At 38.2% G+C, this 21,268-nt stretch overlaps 1 protein-coding gene across 2 annotated transcripts in view; it reads right to left on the minus strand.

The window, feature by feature from the left end:
• Window positions 1-21,268, minus strand: part of LOC132908009 (transcription factor AP-2-epsilon) — a 202,637-nt gene that overhangs the window by 99,282 nt on the left and 82,087 nt on the right. Inside the window, exon 3 of one of the 2 annotated variants that reach the window (XM_060961525.1) lies at window positions 14,122-14,241. The exons of the other annotated variant lie outside the window; for it this stretch is intronic. Coding sequence (XP_060817508.1) covers window positions 14,122-14,184 — 63 coding nt within the window. The 5' untranslated portion in view covers window positions 14,185-14,241. The remainder of the gene's footprint in view (window positions 1-14,121; window positions 14,242-21,268) is intronic. 2 annotated transcript variants of the gene reach the window in all.

Raw genomic sequence — 21,268 nt, forward strand, 5'->3', positions numbered from 1 at the left:
GTAAAACCGATTTCGCGTTGTACGTGGATAAGAATTGAGTGGTTGAAAAAAATTCAGAATCGTTGCATCTACGTCACGCACACGTTTCTCTATCCCTTCATTTTCACCCCTATCATTTCACTTTACATCTACGTTCTACTACGTATTGTTTCACACGGTAACATCCGGCGGAGGAAATCGTGCTAGACGTTGCAAAAAATTGAGTGAATCGGTAATTGTTGGAAGGATCGTGCGAGACGATCGTTGACGGAACGTGTGTACTCGGGACAGAATCGATTCTTCGAATTATTCGTCTTTTACTTCGGACATCGGACTGCGAATTTTTATTGATATATTTCTCACATACGTTTCGTATTCGAATGATAAACTTGCAAAATATCGATATTATTATTGCTCGATAATCTCTTTCTTATATAGTCGATCACTCCCAAAAGAGGAAACAAATATTCTTTTATATACAAAGAACGATATAAATCGAAGAGCATGGTACTTTAAATTATATTAAGAATTGTATGATCATATAATTAAACTGCAACATTATTTTCTGTATCTTCGAAAAATCTAAAAGCACGAACAGCATTCTCTAATGTCTCGTACATTAGAGAATTTTAAGTTTGGTGAGTCACGTAGATAATCGTTTGGAATTTACCGTGTATTATCCGACTACGATGAACAGGGTTGGTCGCCAATGACATAGGACACGTGAGCAAATTACGTCGTTTCGTGCTCCGCACGAATCTTCCTTCCAGGCTTTTAATTTCATCCGCGTGCCGCACCCTCGCGCCATTTCGCTTAGCCGCGATTATTCTTCCCTCTTTCGACGACGTTACGATGAAAAGTGAATCTTTATAGCTTTCTGTCAATTTGTTTCTATATTGCATCTTATACTTTATGCTTTAGTGTAAAAAATTTATTACTAAATTTGGTAAAATTTTTTTATTTATACAGTTTTGGTGCTTGATACGTCCTGTTTTTCACGATATATTGATTAATTCTGTTTTTAACACATACGCAGTCGCTGACGTAATATTACGTCACTTTATGAAACAACAGAAAGCAGCAGAGAAATAACACGGATCAATAAACGAAGTTAAGAATCGTAACCTTTCAATTTTACTTCAAGCTTTGAACAGCTTGTGTAATAATATCTCAACATCAATGAAGCGAAAGATTTCTAATTTATTCGTATTATGAGAAAAAGTGTTCTATTTTAGTTTATCCTCTATTACGAATCCCCATAGAGGCATTGATTGAAAACCAAGTAACGAGATTAAGCTGTCTGATTAAGACAGCGTACTGGTCAACGTCAAACTTTATTCTTAACTTCATTTTTATTCACATCGATCCTCCGGCGACATCATCAACGTAGCTCCGTCAATTCACACGCAGATTTCATCTCGGCGAGATGGCCTAATTGCTTCCACGTTCTTTCTCCGGCACGGATACGTCGCGATAACTGTGTGAATGAACGGCAGAGCTTCGTTGGAAATGGTGCGAGCTTCTTTTGTAACCAACGTTTCATTCCCATCGCCTGAATTACGATCGTTGCAATTTCGTGTCATCGTTTAAATAACCATACGGTAATTGAACATATAAAGATAAATTATTTTTCGTACATTTTTTAATTATAAATAACAATCATGCCGTTTATAATTCGGTTATTTAAATCGAATTTAATAAGCTCGGGCAGTACCTATTAGTTTCATCAAAGATACACAGAGCTGAACGTTTCAGGACAACTTTTAATTATATTTCGCTTTAAATTATACATTATTAAAAAATTTTTCATAAGAAGTTTAATAACACTGAGCTCTATAAGCCACGCTACTACACGTTATGCTTATTACATAAACTTTTACTTTAAAAAACCGGTTATCGCAAAAAATGTAACAACGCTGGAAACCTCTGTGTAACAATCAATGAATTTTGGTATAAAACATAGAATATTTATTCTATGTACAGAAATGATTTTTATATTAATTACATTCTCGTTGATTATAAAAGCAAAATAAAACGCAAAACGGTATTTTCAATAGACTATGACGGAAAATGCTTGATAAACGACTCTATTAGAAAACTTATTCTTCCACTCATGTTATTTAGAATCTTTTTTCTCGGAAAAAAAGAAAAGAAAAGAGAGGAACAGAAATCGAAATTTATTCATCAGCAACGATACGCTATAACATAGAAACCTATTTATCAATCTTGTTCGCTATTCTAGCTCTTCCACCTTGTCGGTACGGAACAGTGCGCACTCATTGAAATCGAACAGCGTTGTTAGAGAATCGCGCGAGCTAGACAATGATTAATGCATGAGGGACATTTTCGAGGATCGAGCTAGCGGACTTTCTAACCGGCTGACACGCCACACGTGAGATATTTGATCGTGCGTATTCCTTTTGAGATCCATGCCCGACGACAGAAGTGACAACGCGAAAAAAGATCGGGATCGTGGCCACGAAGTCAGGATTAATTTATCCGACATTCTTTTTCTCCGCACGTCCGGATTGTTCTAGCTTCAACTTGTTGCCAGTGAGATCGTATTTATCGATCAATTCGCGCTGCTTCCTCCTTTAACAGCGAATATTGCGTTGCTTTTGTAACCAGGGAAATTGGATTTTATTGGACTCGAAAGTTTATTGGAAATGTTTTAAAGAATAGTTTATTATTAGACGGTGAATGTTCGTGTCAATTTATATTTTTATAAAATCGTAGAATTATTGGCAAAAGTGAGGAAGCGAAATAAATTTTAAGAATTTGCCTTGATTAATTATAAAAAATATAGATACATAAACTATTGAATTTTACTCATTTTTAAATACTACTAAGCTTAATAACGATTGATTCTTACGTTTGTCGAGTACAAGTACAAAAGGCTATGATGGAGTTATAAACTCCGTAAAGACCGATTCGTTTTATATTTTTATCGTTACTTTTCAATTCGAGCCGCAACAAAAGTAAGAAAAGAGAAGACACGTTGTTCTTACGTTGCATGATACAGAACTGAAGAGAGGATCGTAAATCTTGACTCATGAATCGAGACACATTCATTAACAGGCCAAAAGAACCGACCGTCAAAGATCATCAAGAATCATCAACGAAGGAGTTATTAATTGCAAATCAAGCCTCTTTGATTACATCTAGCGCGAGCTTGAAGGATGCATGTCACTGACATTATGTTGGGTGTTTTATGCCTCAAATGCCTGCTTGCATCGATCGTTACACTTTACGTCTTCGTCACATAAGACAGAAAAAAGTTACGTAAAACAGCCTTAAAATTTTCATTTATCTTTTGTAGTATTTATCTTCTTACAACTTAATTTCTTACAACAATTTGATATAAAGTAACACACTTTGAAAAACCTGCGATTTATTATCTTCTCTTAAGAAAAGGAAAGAAAATCTTCTGAAAGAGTGAAAGGAATTATCGTACAGAAATTGACTGAAAGAAGAATAAAATAACAAAAGTAGCAAGAACCGTGGCATTCTCGGCAAAATTATATCTGTTATCGGCGAGTAGAGAGCACTTTCACATTGGAAATACAATGCGATTCCAATCTGGACTCGTGATTGCACTTACATAAAATAATAATTATCAGGGGAAACTCTAAGTGAAAGTAATTGATGCATTCACGATTAATTAAAAGCAAACTTCGATTTGGATCCTATCTATCTGCCCCGCATTATACGTAAACTATAATCCTCTTACTGCCTTTTAACCTCAGAGATTTTATTCTCAGCATTCACAAGTCTAATGCGAATAAATCTGTCGGAACGTTGATATGGCGAATCAATAACTCGAGTTGTCAAAATTTCAATTCGAACTAGTATCATCTCTATCCTCTCGTATCTTGAAAAGTCGAGGCAACGGAGGTTACTTGTACCGAGATATAATTATCAGTGGCGCAAGAAGATTCGCGACTGTCATCGAAAGATAAAAGGCCACCGTTGAAACTCGAACGCGTATCGCGAAACGAAAGCAAGAAGTTGCCCGAACGCGGCCACGGTTACGAGGCTCGATAGCCGTTGGCTGACGAGGCCGGCTCGTAATTACTCGACAAGATTTAATCGACGTGCTCCGGGCTAATTAAAAATTCCTCGCCCCTCGCGGACTCTATCAATAAGGAGATCCTATCGGGCTAACGGTAAGAAAATGTCTTTAGCCGTTTCTTCGTTCCGCGAAAGAAAAGGCATGGCTGGTATCTTCGCGTAAATCTCAAAAGCTATCCGTCACACGATATTGCCGCCGATAATCGACCGTTTCTACGGTGAGCTTGCATATTTCTCGCGGAACGCTATTCGACGTGACTCGCTCGCTGGACAATTCGGGACGAGTGAGTCTCGCCACCTGCTCGATAGTCTTCGCACCCTTTGTGCTATCCATAATGGCGAGACTATTTTCCGATAAAAGTACGCAACCCTGAAAGCACGTTCGTATCTGAGATCGAACTCGATTCAGTAGTAACGTTAATTGGTGTTGTTTGTCAAAGTATAAGAACGTGATAGGGATTGTTCAAGGAAACAATGTTTAGATTCGTTCGAAGACTGTCAAGATGAAGAACTTTTAGGTTTGATCGTGGATCATATAGCGTGTAATTTAAAACTTCAGTAATGTACATCATGAATAATGTATCATGAATGTGATCTTAATTTGAGGGTTTAGTTATAACGAATATGAAATAATTGGTGAAAATAATTAATCAAGATGACAAAATAAGGAAGTTGACAGATAAATAAATTGGTTTCTGATTTAATTTCATTTGCCGGTTGATGGAAAGTTGATTGAAGTTAGTTGTATTGAGTATTTTATTGTTAAATATTGTAAACAAACGTAATAGATAATTTCATGATGTATATGTTTTAGAAATTATATTTAATAACATGGATGAAATATTTACGCCAATTATTAACATGACTTATTTATAGTTACATAAAAGGAAATTAATAAACGAATATTTGATATATAAATGTAAAAACACCGAAACTTAAGAAACTTAAATGGATGTGTTTGAAATCAATACGCGTTACACAGCAATACATACTACGACCATCTACTGAGAAAATAAAGTAAGTATAAAATCTTTCGTTATCCTCTCAACTTCCTGCAGATATCTTGCTTACCGACTCCATTACCGGCTTCCGCTGTCGTATCTGAAGAGCTTCTGAAACTAGCGTTTATAGATCTCTACCATTACCCACGTTTTCTGAATTATCTAGAGAGCATAGTTACAAATCACGACGAATGTGGCCAAAGAAATACCAATATACCAAACGTAAATGTTACTATATTCCTAGATTCAAACATAACACTTTGAAGAAGAAATATTGTATACAAATAAACATATTGTATATCGTATATATCGTATATAAATAATTCGAAATATAGAAATTACACATCTTCAAATATAATGATATTATAGTTGTTTAACTTCCACGAATCAGCTCAAACACACTTTCGTAATTATTTTCTAGATCAAGTACTTTTCTCAAATCATCTAAAAATTCTTTCTTACGTCATGTTCATTTTCTTCGCGACTTGTACGCGTGATTTTCGTTTTTATATTCGATCCATGATCTTTTATTCAGCAAATAATTTTCGGCGGCAGAGCCAAGAAGAGGCAGGAAATAATTAGCATCTAAACAAAAATCCATACGCTCCGCGTGGAAACCGGTTTCGGATACCGTCATATGTTTAACCGACTAATTGACCGGTCTAGATAAAGGGGTGGGATACAAAAGGGGTAGAGGAGGGACCTTATCTCCCTAGCTGACGGTAATAAATATCCCCCCGTTAAAACGTAACTGATTCAAGACATTCTGTAATGATCGGTTTAAGTGTATGATTTAAGACTGTTCCCGTTAAGCTCCGTGGAAAAACTGGCCACGTCCTACCGATACGCCGCGTGCATACTTCCAGCTTAATGCGCGATCGTTTCTCGATCGCAAACAAGTTCCGAGCTTGGGCGGTGTTTATGGCATTAAAACAGCGAACGGGCCACTTAGCCTGATTACAAGCCGACATATTGGTTTAGAAAAATTTCCTTGCCCTGTACCACGGTACGCGAACCATCTCCCCCTTTCTTCTTTTCTTTCTTCAGTTTGTTCGTTCTTTCTTTCGTTTCGCCGTGTTGGTCTCTTTTTTCCGTGTCCATCGGCGATGGCGATTTAATCGCGCGCATTAGACTAGCAAGGTTACACGGGGGTGCCACGTTCCCGTTCACGCTGAAATTCATAGGACTTGCCGGTCACGAAGCCGATCGAGATAACCCGTAATTTATAGTTATTAAGCAAAATGAATGAGTCGCCGATCCCGCGGACGAAATTTTTGTTAATGACCGTCATGCGTCGCCCTTTACGGATGATCTTAATGCACGATCAGCTGCCTTCGCTCTGGAATCGCTTCTACCTGTACGGTTAATTATTGCTTTTACGCGATAGTTTATTGAAACGCTTAGAAGGCGATTGGAGGACGATATGCAAACATCGCGAGCACTGGCCAGAAGACGCACGATCGATCTGATGTTTTATATCTCATTAGTGTGGTATAAAACGAGTCGTCTATAGCGTCTATGCGGCTTTGCTCAAGATCTATCATTTTTCCTACGGCGATCTGAGATATTACTATCCGAGGTACTGTCAAGTGCCGCTGATGGATCGAGAACAACAGTTTATTCGTAATAGAATTTTAAGTCAAAGAATAGTAATTCAACTCGTACTACGAAAAAAAGAAAAAAAAAAAGAAAGGAAGAAAACACAAAACGAACGAAAAACGCGAGGAAATCGGCGTAAGGCGTTCTCATATTCGAAGGCCCCCATCAAATCCAGCTAACTCGTCTTCGATTTGAGGCACGCTCGGAATTCGCAAACGCCTTTAATGAGGCAGTTTTATATCGGCGTCGGCAACACCGAGGGGAGGTTGAGAACCCCAAGGTGGCTCGTGCTCGATGATGACCTCTGACCGCGAACGCTCGAGAGTGAGACGAGGCCATGCCTGGGCACGCGAGGCCCAAGACTTCGCCCGGAGGCACGCGCACCATTCTCTTTCTCCTCTTTTTCGTCTCTTCTTTCTCTTCTTTCTTCTCTTGGCCACCATCGAGCCGAGGCTTCTCTTCCTTCTTCGTCTCCTTTCTCTCCCTCCCCTCCTTTACCCTGTTCACCCTGTGCCAGCTCGCTTCCCTCCTTTTTCCCTCCGTTTCTGTCGGCCTCTCCACGTAATTTTGCGCGATTGGCCGGTGTCATGCCGTGCAGAACGCTGCCCATGGAAACTCCATGATCGCGGTGCGCTAAGTGGCGGACAAGCGGAGAGGCGAAACGCCGCTTGTTTTGCATCTGCCTCCCTTTTGAACGCGGGCAATCTCGATCAGGATCCAGAATGGATCCCTTGGACAGACGCGCTGGGCGTGATCGAAGTTTCGATCGGACGGGATTCGGCCAGAGCCGAAGCCAAAGCTCTCGGTATCTCTACCCGTAGATTGGAATATTTTGATAGGCTTTATATGTGGATAGGATCTTCGATTTGCGGCGCAGTTTCGCCAGGAAATCTTGATGACGATGTCGATACAGAATTTTGAACGAAAGGTTAGTTTCCGTAGGATTGAAGAGTTTCCCTTGTCTATTTAATTAAAAAATATTACCGTCCGATTCCCTTTTGTTTTTTGATACGAAAAATTATTTGTAGATTATTTGTAAAAAAAACAAGAGTTTTAGATGATTTTCAACGATAGGTTTATGAATGAACGAGGGAAAACTACAGCGAGCGACAGAGTCATTGAACTTGAAACAGCAAATGAAACATCGAAAGATAAATTTTTCATATAGCGTTTAAAAAAAGTTTCTGAGGGGAAAAAATATATTTCGCTCGGTGCTGCATTCACAGTTACAAATTTGCAATTCTACAATATGTAATCTGATTTACAATCTGTGCATTTTTTTTCCCGCTTGCAAATTGTAGAAAAATACGATATCTGTCGAACAAATGTGCATATATTGTTTGTCGTGTAATTCGGCTTCAAATTTTTCCCGTGAAAAGGGTAAAAGCTTTTGGCCAATATCTATGTACCTACCACCACCGTCGTATACAAATATTCGTATAAACATTGTATAAAAAAATGTATGATGTGGATGTTCGACCTTCGTTTTTACTCGCGAAAGTAACTTTCTAATGAATTTCATTTATCATTGACATCCAACTTTTGTCTCATCATATTATTTTTCAAAACTTGCAGAATTGGACTAATATTACTAGTGAAATTTCGCAAGTTGCAAATTACAAGTTATCCGCAATAATAAATTCTCTTGTACAGCAGCAACAGGTTTGCTACGAATAAATTTTGCACATTACAAATCACTGGATTATACTATTTGCCTTAAAATGTTTTAAATATGAAAAGTAGTTTACATATGCCCACCACATCTTGTTTATATATACAACCCATATCTTGTAATATGTCAATGTTACGATGTCATAACTGTTGTTTGACAAATTATCGTTCAAGGTTACCATATTTCCACGATATTTTCTTAATTCAGTCAGACCGAAAATCTCCATTTTCGCGTTAAATGATGACCTTTCGTCACAGAAAACGTACAGAGATTCCGTTGGAAGCGTCGAAAAGATAAGCTAATCGTAATAAAAGAAGCAGAGTCGAGGTGAAACCGGGCTGACGCGACGCGACGACGCGAAAGCAAGAGCAACATAGCGACGCGGCCATCGAGCCGGTCGCTGGACATCAAGGTGAAGGATACGCGCGCCAGGTATCCGACACGGCGAACTTTCCAAGGGGCGGTGTGAAGGGCGTAGCCCGCTAATTATAATTATACTACAGCGGTATTAGCAGCGTGAAACGCAACGTAAATTCTGGTGAAATACTCGCCGCCCCTCAGGGTGCCGGCGCGCAGCTCGTTTGCTAAGAAGCGGTTTCTGGCGTATAGGCGCGCGCCGACCAGCTACAGCGTGCTTTGTTTCGTGTCGTAGTTCGGCCGGCCTGCATTGTCGTACATTACTGTGTAGAAATAAATGTGTTCGTTATGCGAGAAAAACGAACGGCAGGCTAAACACGATGCACGCAGGTCGGCCAATGCCACGCCAATTCGCCGCCATTTGTCCGCGTCGTTTCTCCTTTTTAATTACGTCACATTAATTATCAGCCAATAATTAGAAGAGGAAAGGTCTACGACCTTCTCCTGTTTCTGCTTCCGCGTCTCTTTCGTGTCTTTCTCCTCTCGTTTCTAATTATCCGTTCTTCCGATAGCTGTTAAATACCAATTGACTGGTGTAGGATCGTCATTCGACTGATATACCCACTGGACATCGTTGCCAACGACGTCGACTTGGGTACGATACACGCGAGTCATTAACGCGACTCGTTGTCCCCGAAGCATACCTGACAATTTGAATATGATAATTACGCGTCTCACGCGGCATTAAATGGCTTAGCGCTAGATTGCAACTAGGAGCGCTCGTGTGCATCATTATAAATCTCTGATGGGATTGTTGATCTCCTTCCTCAAGGGAATCTGGTGCGCCTTCCATCGGCAACTCCTTTTTACGGAGAGCTATGTCTCGCGGAACAGGTGTCCATTGAGATCGGCACAGTGATTGAAAGATTCTTCATTCTTGAGAGAAATACGAGAGAAGTAGGTAAGATAATTTTTGGATGCTTTCAATCTTTCCCATTTTTGTAGACAATGGAAAGCGTCTAATTAACGTTCACGTTGTTCGTCGTTCGCTTTTACTCGAGACGAAGCGACTTTGTTCGACAAAACAATCTGCCAATATCCTATCCTCGCGAGCAAAGAAAAATCCGATTATAGATGAAAGCACTATAACGATGAAATTTCCTATCGTTTTCAACGATATAAGAATGGAAGTAAAATTTCATCGTAGAACAAATTTTCAAGTAAAATAAAAATTTCAAGTAGAACAATCTCGAAAATCTACATCACGCCAAAGATTAAACACTCAAGGATAGAAAATATGAAAGTATCTTCGACGGCAGCTTTTATTCTTAATTCATAAATCTCCTCTGCCGTCCGCTAATTGATAATAGTAATTACAGCCGCGTGTCACTCAAAACGACCGTGCAGCAGATTATACGTGCGCGTGTATCCGCCACGTCGTTATTTATCATCGTCGGCTTAAGGATCGGGCCGCTTCTTCCTTCGAATTGAGTCGCGCCGCGAGGCGGGCGGTTTCTCCTAGTGCACTAATAACACACTGGCGACCTGATAATTAATAATGAAACTGCACACGGGGATCAGTGAGGGGGAAGAGAAGTCGTGGAGGGGCCCTGTTACGCCGTGCCGCAACCAGCGAAGTCGCGGAGTGGGTGGACCGCCTTTCTGCGTAATTGCAAGGTGCAGCTCTACGCGCGATTCGTTGGCCGCATCGAATGGCTAGAAACGGACTGGTGGATCGGCAATCACACAGTGTGGGGAAATACTCGTGAAATACAAGGACAGGAGTAAGATCTCGATGATCGGGGTGTCGAAAAATCGGCGAATCGTATTAATTTGCGGCTTGTTTCAGATTTACGGTCCTTGTCCGTGACGAAAGCTGGATACGGTTTTTAGGTGAATATAAAGAATGAAGTGAGGGATTCTGAATAATGGAACACGCGTTTGAATCCTACATGGTGCTGTATGACTTGGAAGTTGTTATATTCTGCAACCGTGTTTCGTAGCAGCGTATATACTTTAATGTGTTTGTGGTGGTATGGTGATGTTCGAATATCGCGAGGAAAGACTACAAATTCACGAGAGATGTCATATTCCACATAAAGCTCTACAATTCTACGTCCTTTTTTTATCTAGACTGAAAGACACCAATTTGTTTCGATGTTTCAATTTTTCAGAGAACGATATATTATTCTCAAATGTCGTGGAACTCGACAGAGCACCGAGGATTTCATTAAATCTAACCACGATCGTTTCCTTATTTTTCCACAGTAACATCCCCTTTTTCTTTGTTTCGCAAAGGCTCGCGACTTTCCTTCGGTTTTCTCGTCGTTTTCCCAGGAACCAAGCGAAGACTCGGACTTCGCCTGGCGGATTGAAACGAGTCTCAACAGGCAAATAAGATAATCTCCATTATAAACTTGGGGGTAGGGTGAGTAAACGAGGAGTTATTTACTCGCCTCGGAAAGAGGGGAGAAAGGAAACAAAGTAATAACAACGGAATGAGAATAAGAAGGTAGATTTGAATCCTTCGTTCGTACCCGCAAACTTCACGACCGCGCAGCCGCGTTAAGTTGGCTTTTTATCGCGTTTATTATCCGCGGCAAATGGCTGCTGCCGACCTCCTTTCCCGTTTCTATAATTCCGCGAATCTCGCTTTTACTGACCGCTCGATATTCCACTTTGTGTTTTAATTCGTTACTTGATGATCCGTAAAAAATATTTCCAACCCCTTTGAAATCTCGCTTAAATGTTTTTCGTTCGTTGAGAACTGGATCTCATCTCTTTTCAGGGTTGTTTTCTTTTTCTCTTCAGGCACCGCTCTTGTACAATGCCGAATACTTTTCGAAATAATTTTGCAACATATGTAGTTGAAATTTTTCACGAGTACAGAAACTATTGTTAATAATTTAAATTTGAATGAAATTATTTTGCTATAGTATCATGAAATAAAGAATCAATTTGTCTCAATTGTTCGTACAACAGTTCTTTGGCGACAGATAAGCAGATTTTACGACTATTTTATTTCTTAAGAGAAATACATTTTCTTACTAAAAGAAAAGTTTAAGTTTATCACGTAGAACATTGTAATTGCAGCAAGTTTCAAACGAAATAACAAACCAAGTAATTGCTTTCTTGCGGCATTCTCTTGAAAGTTATATAAATTCATAATTCTTAATAACAATTCTCGAGTAACTTTTAGTCGTTATCGAGTACGTATATTGAGTAACGACGTGGTTAAAGATTAAAATTAATATGTTTAACCTTTTCGAGACAGTTAGTACACGTATCGGCTTGAAGCTGTCTAAAACCATTTCCGTAATTCAAATATTTTTTGCTACACGATTAAATTTGCATTGAGAATCGTGAGTAGATTGAACGCCGGAATTGAACACTATGAATGATAATCGCTCAGGGGAGGTTGCACAACCACGGAATTTACTATTGCACTAAATACGCGAAGCGATTTCTATTATGTCTGGCAAGATCTTATTCGAAAAGTCTGTTAAATTTTTAATTTTAAGTTTCTCACATCCAATAAATTAGATATGTTATCCGATGAATTAAATACTATATAGACATAGAACATTTTAAGGCACTAATTCTTAGTTTGCGTTTAGCAAATATCTGACAAGAATGCACACACAGCAATAGATTTTATTCCACGATGAAAGAGATTTCGCAATTTCTTTTCGATGTAAGTACAAAACCTTCTGCGTTAATGAAAAGGGCTTGTTACAATTCCCATTCAACGAGTAACAATTAGACGGTGTTTTTTTCGCAGTTTTCTCTGGTTCCTTGAGCATGGAAAACTTTCTGGAGAGCAAACAGAATTAATGGAAACAATGACAGGCAAATAGAACAAGCGTTTCGTTCCAAGGAAAATAGTGGTTTATGCATCGGCGTTCCCGATGCATATAGCAAATTTCATCATCGACGATTGTGTCGTTATATTCGCGCAAAAAGTAATAACGACAGCGACGAAAAGAGCATTGTACCTTTAATTGAATCTTTCTTTCGCACTGCCGCTTCCTGCAGTGGTTTAAAGTCGTTGAATTAATTATCAGGTTTACTGGCAAATAATGGCGAGCCGGTCCTCTTTCCGTAGAACTCGCCATAGTTTTGGTTTCATGAAAATGCTTTAGTTAACGCGTGCGGGATCGTAGTCCGTTAATTTTTCTTATCCGTTTGCGCGGATTTAAATTTCCAGGAGTTTAGAAATTTCGTTAAAAAGATTTTGTTATTCGTTCGCATAGGGATTTGTGTTTTGCTGATTTAATTAAGTATAGCAGCTCGTGAAAATGTTTGAAAACTTATAGAAACTTCTTTAAAATAGGTATATAGGTATTATGTGTGTTACAGACATTATAAAATTCTATTGGAACTGTGACAAGACAGAGCTACCTGATTATATTGGTAAAATTCGAAACGAATTTGAAAATGTATGTGTGGTTATGAAAATATAGTAATTTCATTAAACGTCAAAGAAAACTTATAGTCGCGTTTATGGACACCTAATCTCTTTGGGAATTATTTATTGCAATCTACGTCAGCCATCAAAGTAGCTAACGAGGCTATCTATTAATCGTAAAAGTCAAGAATTATTCCAACGAGATATCATAGACGTGTTCAACGTTTTGTAGTTCTTCATGACCCTATCCTTTATTTATTCTCCTATTTCTTTTACCATTCATTGATACGAAGTCTCAAATGTAATTCTGAGGCCATTCAAGCGAGTGGATAATCGAGAAAAGAGATTGCGTTCTCGTTTAAATTAACAGAGATCATGCTATCTCACCGACAATGAAATCAGGAAACATGCTACGAAACCGGACAAACTTAACGTGCCGTGTCGAACGATGTAGTCGAGAGATAAGTAAACAAATGAGCGAACATGCAACAGAGAAAATAAGGTTTTCATTGATCCTCCCGAAGATACGCGAGGGAAAGATTTCATTTTTTAACTGCTAACTCGAGCTGTTACGAGGGTAATCGAAAACGATTTTCAAGTGAAAATTAGAATATTAAGATATACAAGTCGACGACTACCTAAATACGATATTTAAAAGTAGCAATTGTTTACATGATTTATGTAAAGTAATTGAATAATTTGTAATTCACGTACAGTAGAACTCCCATTATTTTCAAATGAATAAAACTATTAAAGTTTGTTATTTTTTTAACGTTGCATTGTCGTATTCTTATAGCTACTCCAAGTCTTTTCCGATCTCTGATTTCACAACTATCTCAAAGCGTTGCACGTCTAGCAGATCATCTTTGACTGACTAGAAAATTGCGAGAGGCGTTGAAAATGTGTCTGGATGAGCGCGAAATACAAATTCTTTTGTGGAATCGCATGGAAGAAAGGTCGAAACGCATAAGTCTGTGTGACGTTTCGTTCACAGGGATTGCGGCAACCAAGTTACATAAGAACAACACACTTACCCAGGATGCACCGCAGTCACCGCCTCCAAGTGTCTGAAAGGCTGGCATGCATCTGAACGTCATTCTGAGCTCTACCGCCGAAATATTATCCAAACGTTCACCGCGGTTCTCCGGTCACAACTTACCTAGAACAAGACGAAACGCCTAGTTAGCGATCAAATAAACTAATTTTGAACAACACAGATAAGATAGAAAAAGAATTTCCAGGCTTTTTATTTCCACGAATTGTTATTCAAATTACGTGAATGATCTATAGTTTTAACGACAAAGATGTCCATATGGGCTTCTTTTATTACGTAAATCTTGTGGCTGCAATTCTCCATAAAGTTATCATGGACGATTCAGATGTTACATGAATGTTGATTGATAATTACAGTCTCGCTAATAAAAGGATATATCTTATTACATTGTGCTTCACAGAATTATCGATCTGTCTTATGAAACATCCATTATTTATGTCAAAGATATAAAAGCTATAATTTATCCACTATATAGAAATTATGATATACGGCTTCGTGTGATTAGCAAACACATACATTATGGTTTTATTTGATTAAAGCACAGCAAATTGAATCTTTTCCAATTTTAATGCTTCAATTTAATACACTGCCAAAATACATTTAATATATTGTCACTAAAGATTTAATAATATTGTTATCGATAATAATCAGCGAAATCTTATCACTGCTTTATTATCGGGCTGCTATCATCGGATAAACGTGCTCAATTAATAGTAATTAGAAAATATCAATCTGATGAAATATGTACCTTGAATATCGTAATATTAAAACAATGTCTTCTTTTACAAGAATTAATTATAAAAATTATATATATCTTATAATATTCAAATTTTCCTTAAATAATAATCGCTATATAATCTACCGATTCTCAAAATCGAGACTTATCACCGAGCAGGATTTTTTCACAGAAAAATCTTTCTATTGAAATTACACAGTACCTATAATCTCTCTCGCAATTCAGATTCATATACTTATAGTAAACTATTTATAATAACTTATAATAACTTAATAATAATTTATAATATAACATAATAATAACTTATAATAAACTATTTATAAATTATTAATAATAATTTTAAATTTTCCAAAAGTCACAAATCACAGCACATTGATTTACTTTAAAAAAATCCGAATGGAGTTCCCCCTCTTTCCAAACAAAATGAAAATATAAAATTTAGCAAGCAAGCTTTTCGCTCGAATTAGATAATTGCAAAACGCGCTCCACGCTTCAATTTTGCGGTTCAAACACCGAACCAGTTGGTACCTGCGATATATCGATATAGGAGGATAAATAAATAAGTAAATCACCACGGATGTTTTTTTCGAATTCCTCCTCCACTCGATTTATTATTTTCTTTGCAACGCTATTTGTCTTTTCCTTGCCCTTAACACGTCACGGGTATAATGAACGCAATTTTATGTAGAACGCTCTTCAAATGATAACCAGTATGCTTGGGCATTCGTTGGATCGTGTAACTAGAAATTGCCCAGCTGCTTACTTGCGATATGGAATTGAAAAACGCATCTTCATTATCTTGTTCCTCATTTTCCCTCTTTCTTCTTCTTTCAATTTTTTTTTTTTTTTTTTGAGAAAGTAAGGTCGAAAGTAATAGCTTTTTCACTATAACTAAGTTGTAATTATAATGAGTAATTATGTCGTGATTCAGGAACTTTGATGAAAAGTCGTTTATTTATGATACGTATCGTACAAAACGATTTATTATATGTATTTTTTAAATTATTTGTATCGAAGTGTATATCATATATTTGCCTCTCTATATTCTGACTGTGATTGACCAGAGATTTAATATCTTTCTGCTGCTAAAAATTAAATGAAATCTATATAAATAATTCAGAAATCTAACTAGATGTATTAACCAGAAATTAAGAACTAGTTAAGATAATCTTAATATAATGTAATATATTTTTCTGCCATAGAACAGATAGCACAAACAACAAGTTACTTTTAATTTTACAAGATGGATTTCTATCACGAGAGCCCGGTTTATTTCGCGCCTTCAGGAATTCAAAAAATTTGACGACGGGTTTCTGTTGCGTAAGCGATCCTCTTCCTCAGCTGGCTCTCCCGAACTGATTACTAGGCCGAACGAAGCGCATTCTTTCCGCCAACGAATAAAACCACGCGAAACGACCAGAGGAACCAGCGGTTGTGAGGAGGGTGAGGATCCCAAAGGAGAACGAGACCGCGCAGAAGAGGCACACGTAGATCCAAAAGAAGAGAACGACCACGACGAACCAAGGGAAAACGGACAAATAAAAATACCATGAACAATTCTTTTTTTAAACTCCTTTTCTCTCATCTTTTATTTTTCGTTCCTTATATTTGTAATTTATATTCTCCTGCTGTTTTCTGGTCACTATTCTTTCACATGTACTTTATTTTTCCATATTTCCATTCCTCTCCCCCGCGATTCGTTTCTCCACCTTTTGCAATTTTTATGACCTCTTTTCCAAGTTTCTCATATCCCTCTCTTCTCTCTAGTCACATTTTGTCTCTCTTTCTCATTTTCCTATTCTTCCCTCCTTCTCCTATACTCGTAACTTCTTCCTCGCAACGCTCCAATCTTCCTTCCCTCCATCTCTGCTCTACTTCAACCTCTTCCTCTTGTCCGCTACCAGTTCCTCGATCATTCCTTCTCACCTTTTCTCTTTATCTCTCTCCAGACCGTAGCTCACCTATATTCCTGTTCCCTGGCCAGTGGTAAGTAACCTTCTTCCTCCCCGACCTAACCCAGGTCCCAGACCCGGTGGAAAATGCAGCGCGCGGTCTGATGCCGCCGTGGCGATGAATAATGGATTCGAACGCAGCCATGCCGGCTACCCTCGGTTGAATATTCATAATGGGTTTCTACGCCATGTGCCGCTGATACGACCGACGATCCTGCACGTCCAGGCCGCGTTCCACGAGACGAGCACGCGCGAGCTTCACGCTCGCGAAACCAGACACACTGGACCAACAACCTCGCCTGTCGAGCGATGCTAATGGGGAAACCTGCCGGTGTCCAACACCGCCGACATGCCAACCGATCGGTCGACAAGTTTCACGATTCGTGACATTCGGATTCTCTGTTTCTGTTTAGCCGCGCAAATATGAAATTGCTTGTGAATCATCAGGTTCGTCGTTCTAGGCCTACGTTGTCTCGCTGTTTGTATATGGAGTCAGTTTGCTAGGAGGTTCGTGGGTCTAAGCCTTTGTTGCTACCTGGCTAAGTAGACAATCATCGCATCGTTGATTCATATTTGACCGTCTGTACGATTTCACGAACTCGATACCCGACATGCTGTATACTTTGTGATAGTTTTTGTGGTTGCCATTAATTAATAAGATTTATGATGCGAGCTGATAAGCAATGATAAGAGTGATGAATTCAGTTTACCTTGAAGCTTTTTAATTCGGAACTTTTATTTGTTTTTGAAGAAATTAAATGAATTACTGATGGCGCTAGACGTAGTAGAGCTAAAATAGTGAAAGAATTTAAATGGTGAATACACCATTATTGTACTTACAAGTGTATTTCATTTGAAATGAAATGTGGTATTTAAAATTTGTCAAGTGGTATTAGATGAGTCTGTTATCTTGACATTGGCACGTTCTTCTTCTTTACCTATTTTACTGTTCTTTAAATGGTGATATTATTATTCTTTACGTCTATGACCGCCATATAATATGTAAGTACATCTATATAGAAAAATATCGGACGTACAAAATCTCATATTTTATTTCATTCTTCTTATATTGTTCGTATTACGAGATATTACATCTTCCACAGATTCACAGGAAAAGGAAACGTTCTGTTGAAAAATTTTAAATGAATATATTCTCGCGAAAAAACTTAAAAACCTGGCTTGTGTTACATTCCGATGGATAACGGTTGGCGAACGGAATTATTTGCTTTCCTACCATGGAATTAGGATTACGCAAAAAATTCTGAAACAACATAGATGCCTAACACCTGATATTACATCATGTGATTTACTTAAATTATCGTAATTCTTGGAACGGTCTAAGCATCTTGCTCGACGCATGTTGAAACTAATCTTTCGTTTTATGATCGTAAATGTTAGCGTATTTTTTCGATCGATAAAAGAACCTCAACCACTATCTATTCGTTTGTTTGCTTAAGAATATAAAATAATAACTAGTAAAATATACACAAATATAAAAAGTAAATTTACTTTTATTATTTTTTGTCGAAAAACAACTGGTTTTCAACCGAAGTATATATAACGGAGATGCGAGTATCGCGAAGTATATTTTATTTTTCGAAACAACATCAATGTTTCCTTAGTAGAAAAATTATAAGTACCTTTTTGCTTTTTTCAGAAGTTACGAACGCGTGGGAAGGATTAAAACAATAGAAGAGATGAAGCAAAGGGAATACGTAAAAGCGCCGTCACAAAGCAGAAGATAATATTAGTCGACTTTAAACGCTACTTCAAACTGCTGTTTCAAACAAAAATTGTAAATGCTCCTCTGTAGCCGAGACTTTAAAGAAACTGCAAACAACAAAGAAAGGGTAGAACAAAAGGAGTGACAGAACCAAGGGTATCCAAGACTATATCGCGACGAAGTTGAACTTCATCTTTCAAGTGTGAGACGACTATGTACTTTAAATTGAAACGTGTATTCTTCATGAAAAAATGTACTGTTCTATCGTTAACGTCAATGAGAAACGTGTTCTTCAATTATTATTTAATAAATCATTTATCTGTTTATCTTTAATCATTTGTTTAATAAAACATTTCCTGCGTTTATTTCATCTCATTTACTACTTGCATTCTATGCAAATTATTCTTGAATCTAGACATACATTTATATCTTTCTGTATTAAACGTTTATCGCGTTTCAATTCATATATCTATTTCACGATTCAGCTTTACATATTTCCCACAGAAAACAAATCTTCGATTTGAATTTGAAATAGTTTCAAATTTCACAATAGTCAAAATATCACCCACCTCGCAATACTAGAATTATCTATGCAATAACATCATTTCTTCACTCACGAGCACCACATCTATTATAATTACACAATACCCGATACCAGGCCAACAACATCGTAACTTATACCACTTTACATAAATTTTCCAAAACCGCTGCACCGCAGCAACAATCAGCCATCATCGAGAATTACAACACGATCCATCGAATCAATTCATCTCTCAGACCTCCCTCGGCCAATGCTCAACAGCGATCAGCAGTGGGCAACAGCGCCTATCCCGGAAAAGCAGAATCGCTAACTGAGTTATACAATCGTCGAACGGGCAGGAGTTAGGTTGGCAGTTTTATACGGCGGCAATCAGCGGCGTTATCATCTTTTATAGATATTGCCTGAGCCGAGAACCGGATACACGGGAACCGGTAAGGTACAATAACACGTTTCGTCCTGGTTCCGTTCTCGAGTTGTGTCTCTGTTCTACCAAACTCGGCGAACCTCACCGATTCCGGGTATCCCGAATTCCGAGTGCACTCGTTTTTTTATGATCACGTCCCCAGCTATACGACTGCTAACGACGTGCCATTAAATCGAGTTAACGAGGGGAGCCGCGCTATTTACCGAGCTATTTCCTAGCCGGCCGATCGTTTCGCCTCGCCATCGGTAAACCGCAAAACAGCGATCCCTTTCATGGAAACGCGACCGGCCAACAGTTTCAGTGGACACTCCCGCGACAGAGATACGCTCTCGACCGAGGCTCGTTGCGAGCAACGAGGCCCCATCATGGACCCTATTTTTTTTTAGCAACAGGATTGCCTCGGCAGGATTGTCGACCAGAGATTCTTCGCTATCGACGAGCGCCTTTTGTCTCTTGAACGGGATCGGTGCTTCAGGGATTTTTTTCCTCTTCCGTGGTGAGTTTTGCGGTTCAACAGTCAGGGGTGAGCTCGCTGGGTAAATTGGTTGGCGAGCTGATTAACTCATCAGTGACGAGAGGCTGTTTTGTGGAAGTTCTTCAGGGACAAGTTGGTGCTTGTGCATTTTAGTATTTTATCTGGAATGAATCGTACTTCGTTTTACAAAGACTTGGATATATTTAATGCCAGTTATTTTCATTTTATTTTCATTTTATTCTCATTTTAATATTCGTTTATTTTTTGTAAATCGTCTGGTTAATATTTAACTAAAGAGGTTGCTCTCTTTGGATTTATATGGCTCGAAATGGATGTTATTATATTTCAGTAGATGTCATAAAAATATAGTTTTTAAATATTTGATCAGAAAATAAAATACTCGAAGAGATACAAATGTAAAGAGGAAGCGAAAAATACAGCAGAGTTAAATATCGTATTTAAAAACAGTATTTAAAGACGTCTCGATATTTTAGATTTTTCAAACTCTCTCTCTCTCTCTCTCTCTCTCTCTCTCTCTGGCAAATCGCGTGGCGGAGATTTCAGCGTTCGATTATTAATGTCGATTATCGCATATCCCAGTGTAAATTCAGGTGTGTAAATTGTTTGATTGCCATAAAATCGCGGTTGTTCGTGTAACATTTGCTCGCGGCAGATCAGTTTAATTTATTTACGCTTCCGCAAAGTGTTATTTCAAACGATCCGGTGTTGTTCAGCGACTACGACACGTTCTCACCGCCCCCGCCTTTCCCTCCCGTTTTGTTTTTTTCACATTTGCTCGTTAAAAAATAAATTGGCCTCGAGTGGCGAAATTAAATCGAGAAATGAAACCGAATTTAATGCACGCGTGAAAGAAGGTCAAAGACTGATCAATAATACAAGAATTTCAGCTACCTTGTTAACTCGACAACTGAAATAAAATTCATGATCTTTCATAATCGACGTTCCACGGACTTCAGTTGAAATTGCAGGAAAACAAATTTTCTTTCTTGGTCATTTTTTATCTTGCTTCGAGTTTAAGCATCTTTTGATAATTGGTAAAGACTATGATATTCTGGATAGGCACTTCGAATATAATAAGAGAACGTAGAAAATAGCTCATTTTCAAAATTCAGACCTATAATTAAGCTATAGTAATAAGCTTCATTGCTGTTTATATTATCCTATCGTATTAATTACACATATGACTGTTATTTAATTTATTCCTTATTTCACGTTATCGAATCACATCTGTGACATGGATTATGATTCAAACACG

This window comes from Bombus pascuorum, chromosome 6 (genome assembly GCF_905332965.1).
Source record: "Bombus pascuorum chromosome 6, iyBomPasc1.1, whole genome shotgun sequence".
Lineage (NCBI taxonomy): Eukaryota > Metazoa > Arthropoda > Insecta > Hymenoptera > Apidae > Bombus > Bombus pascuorum.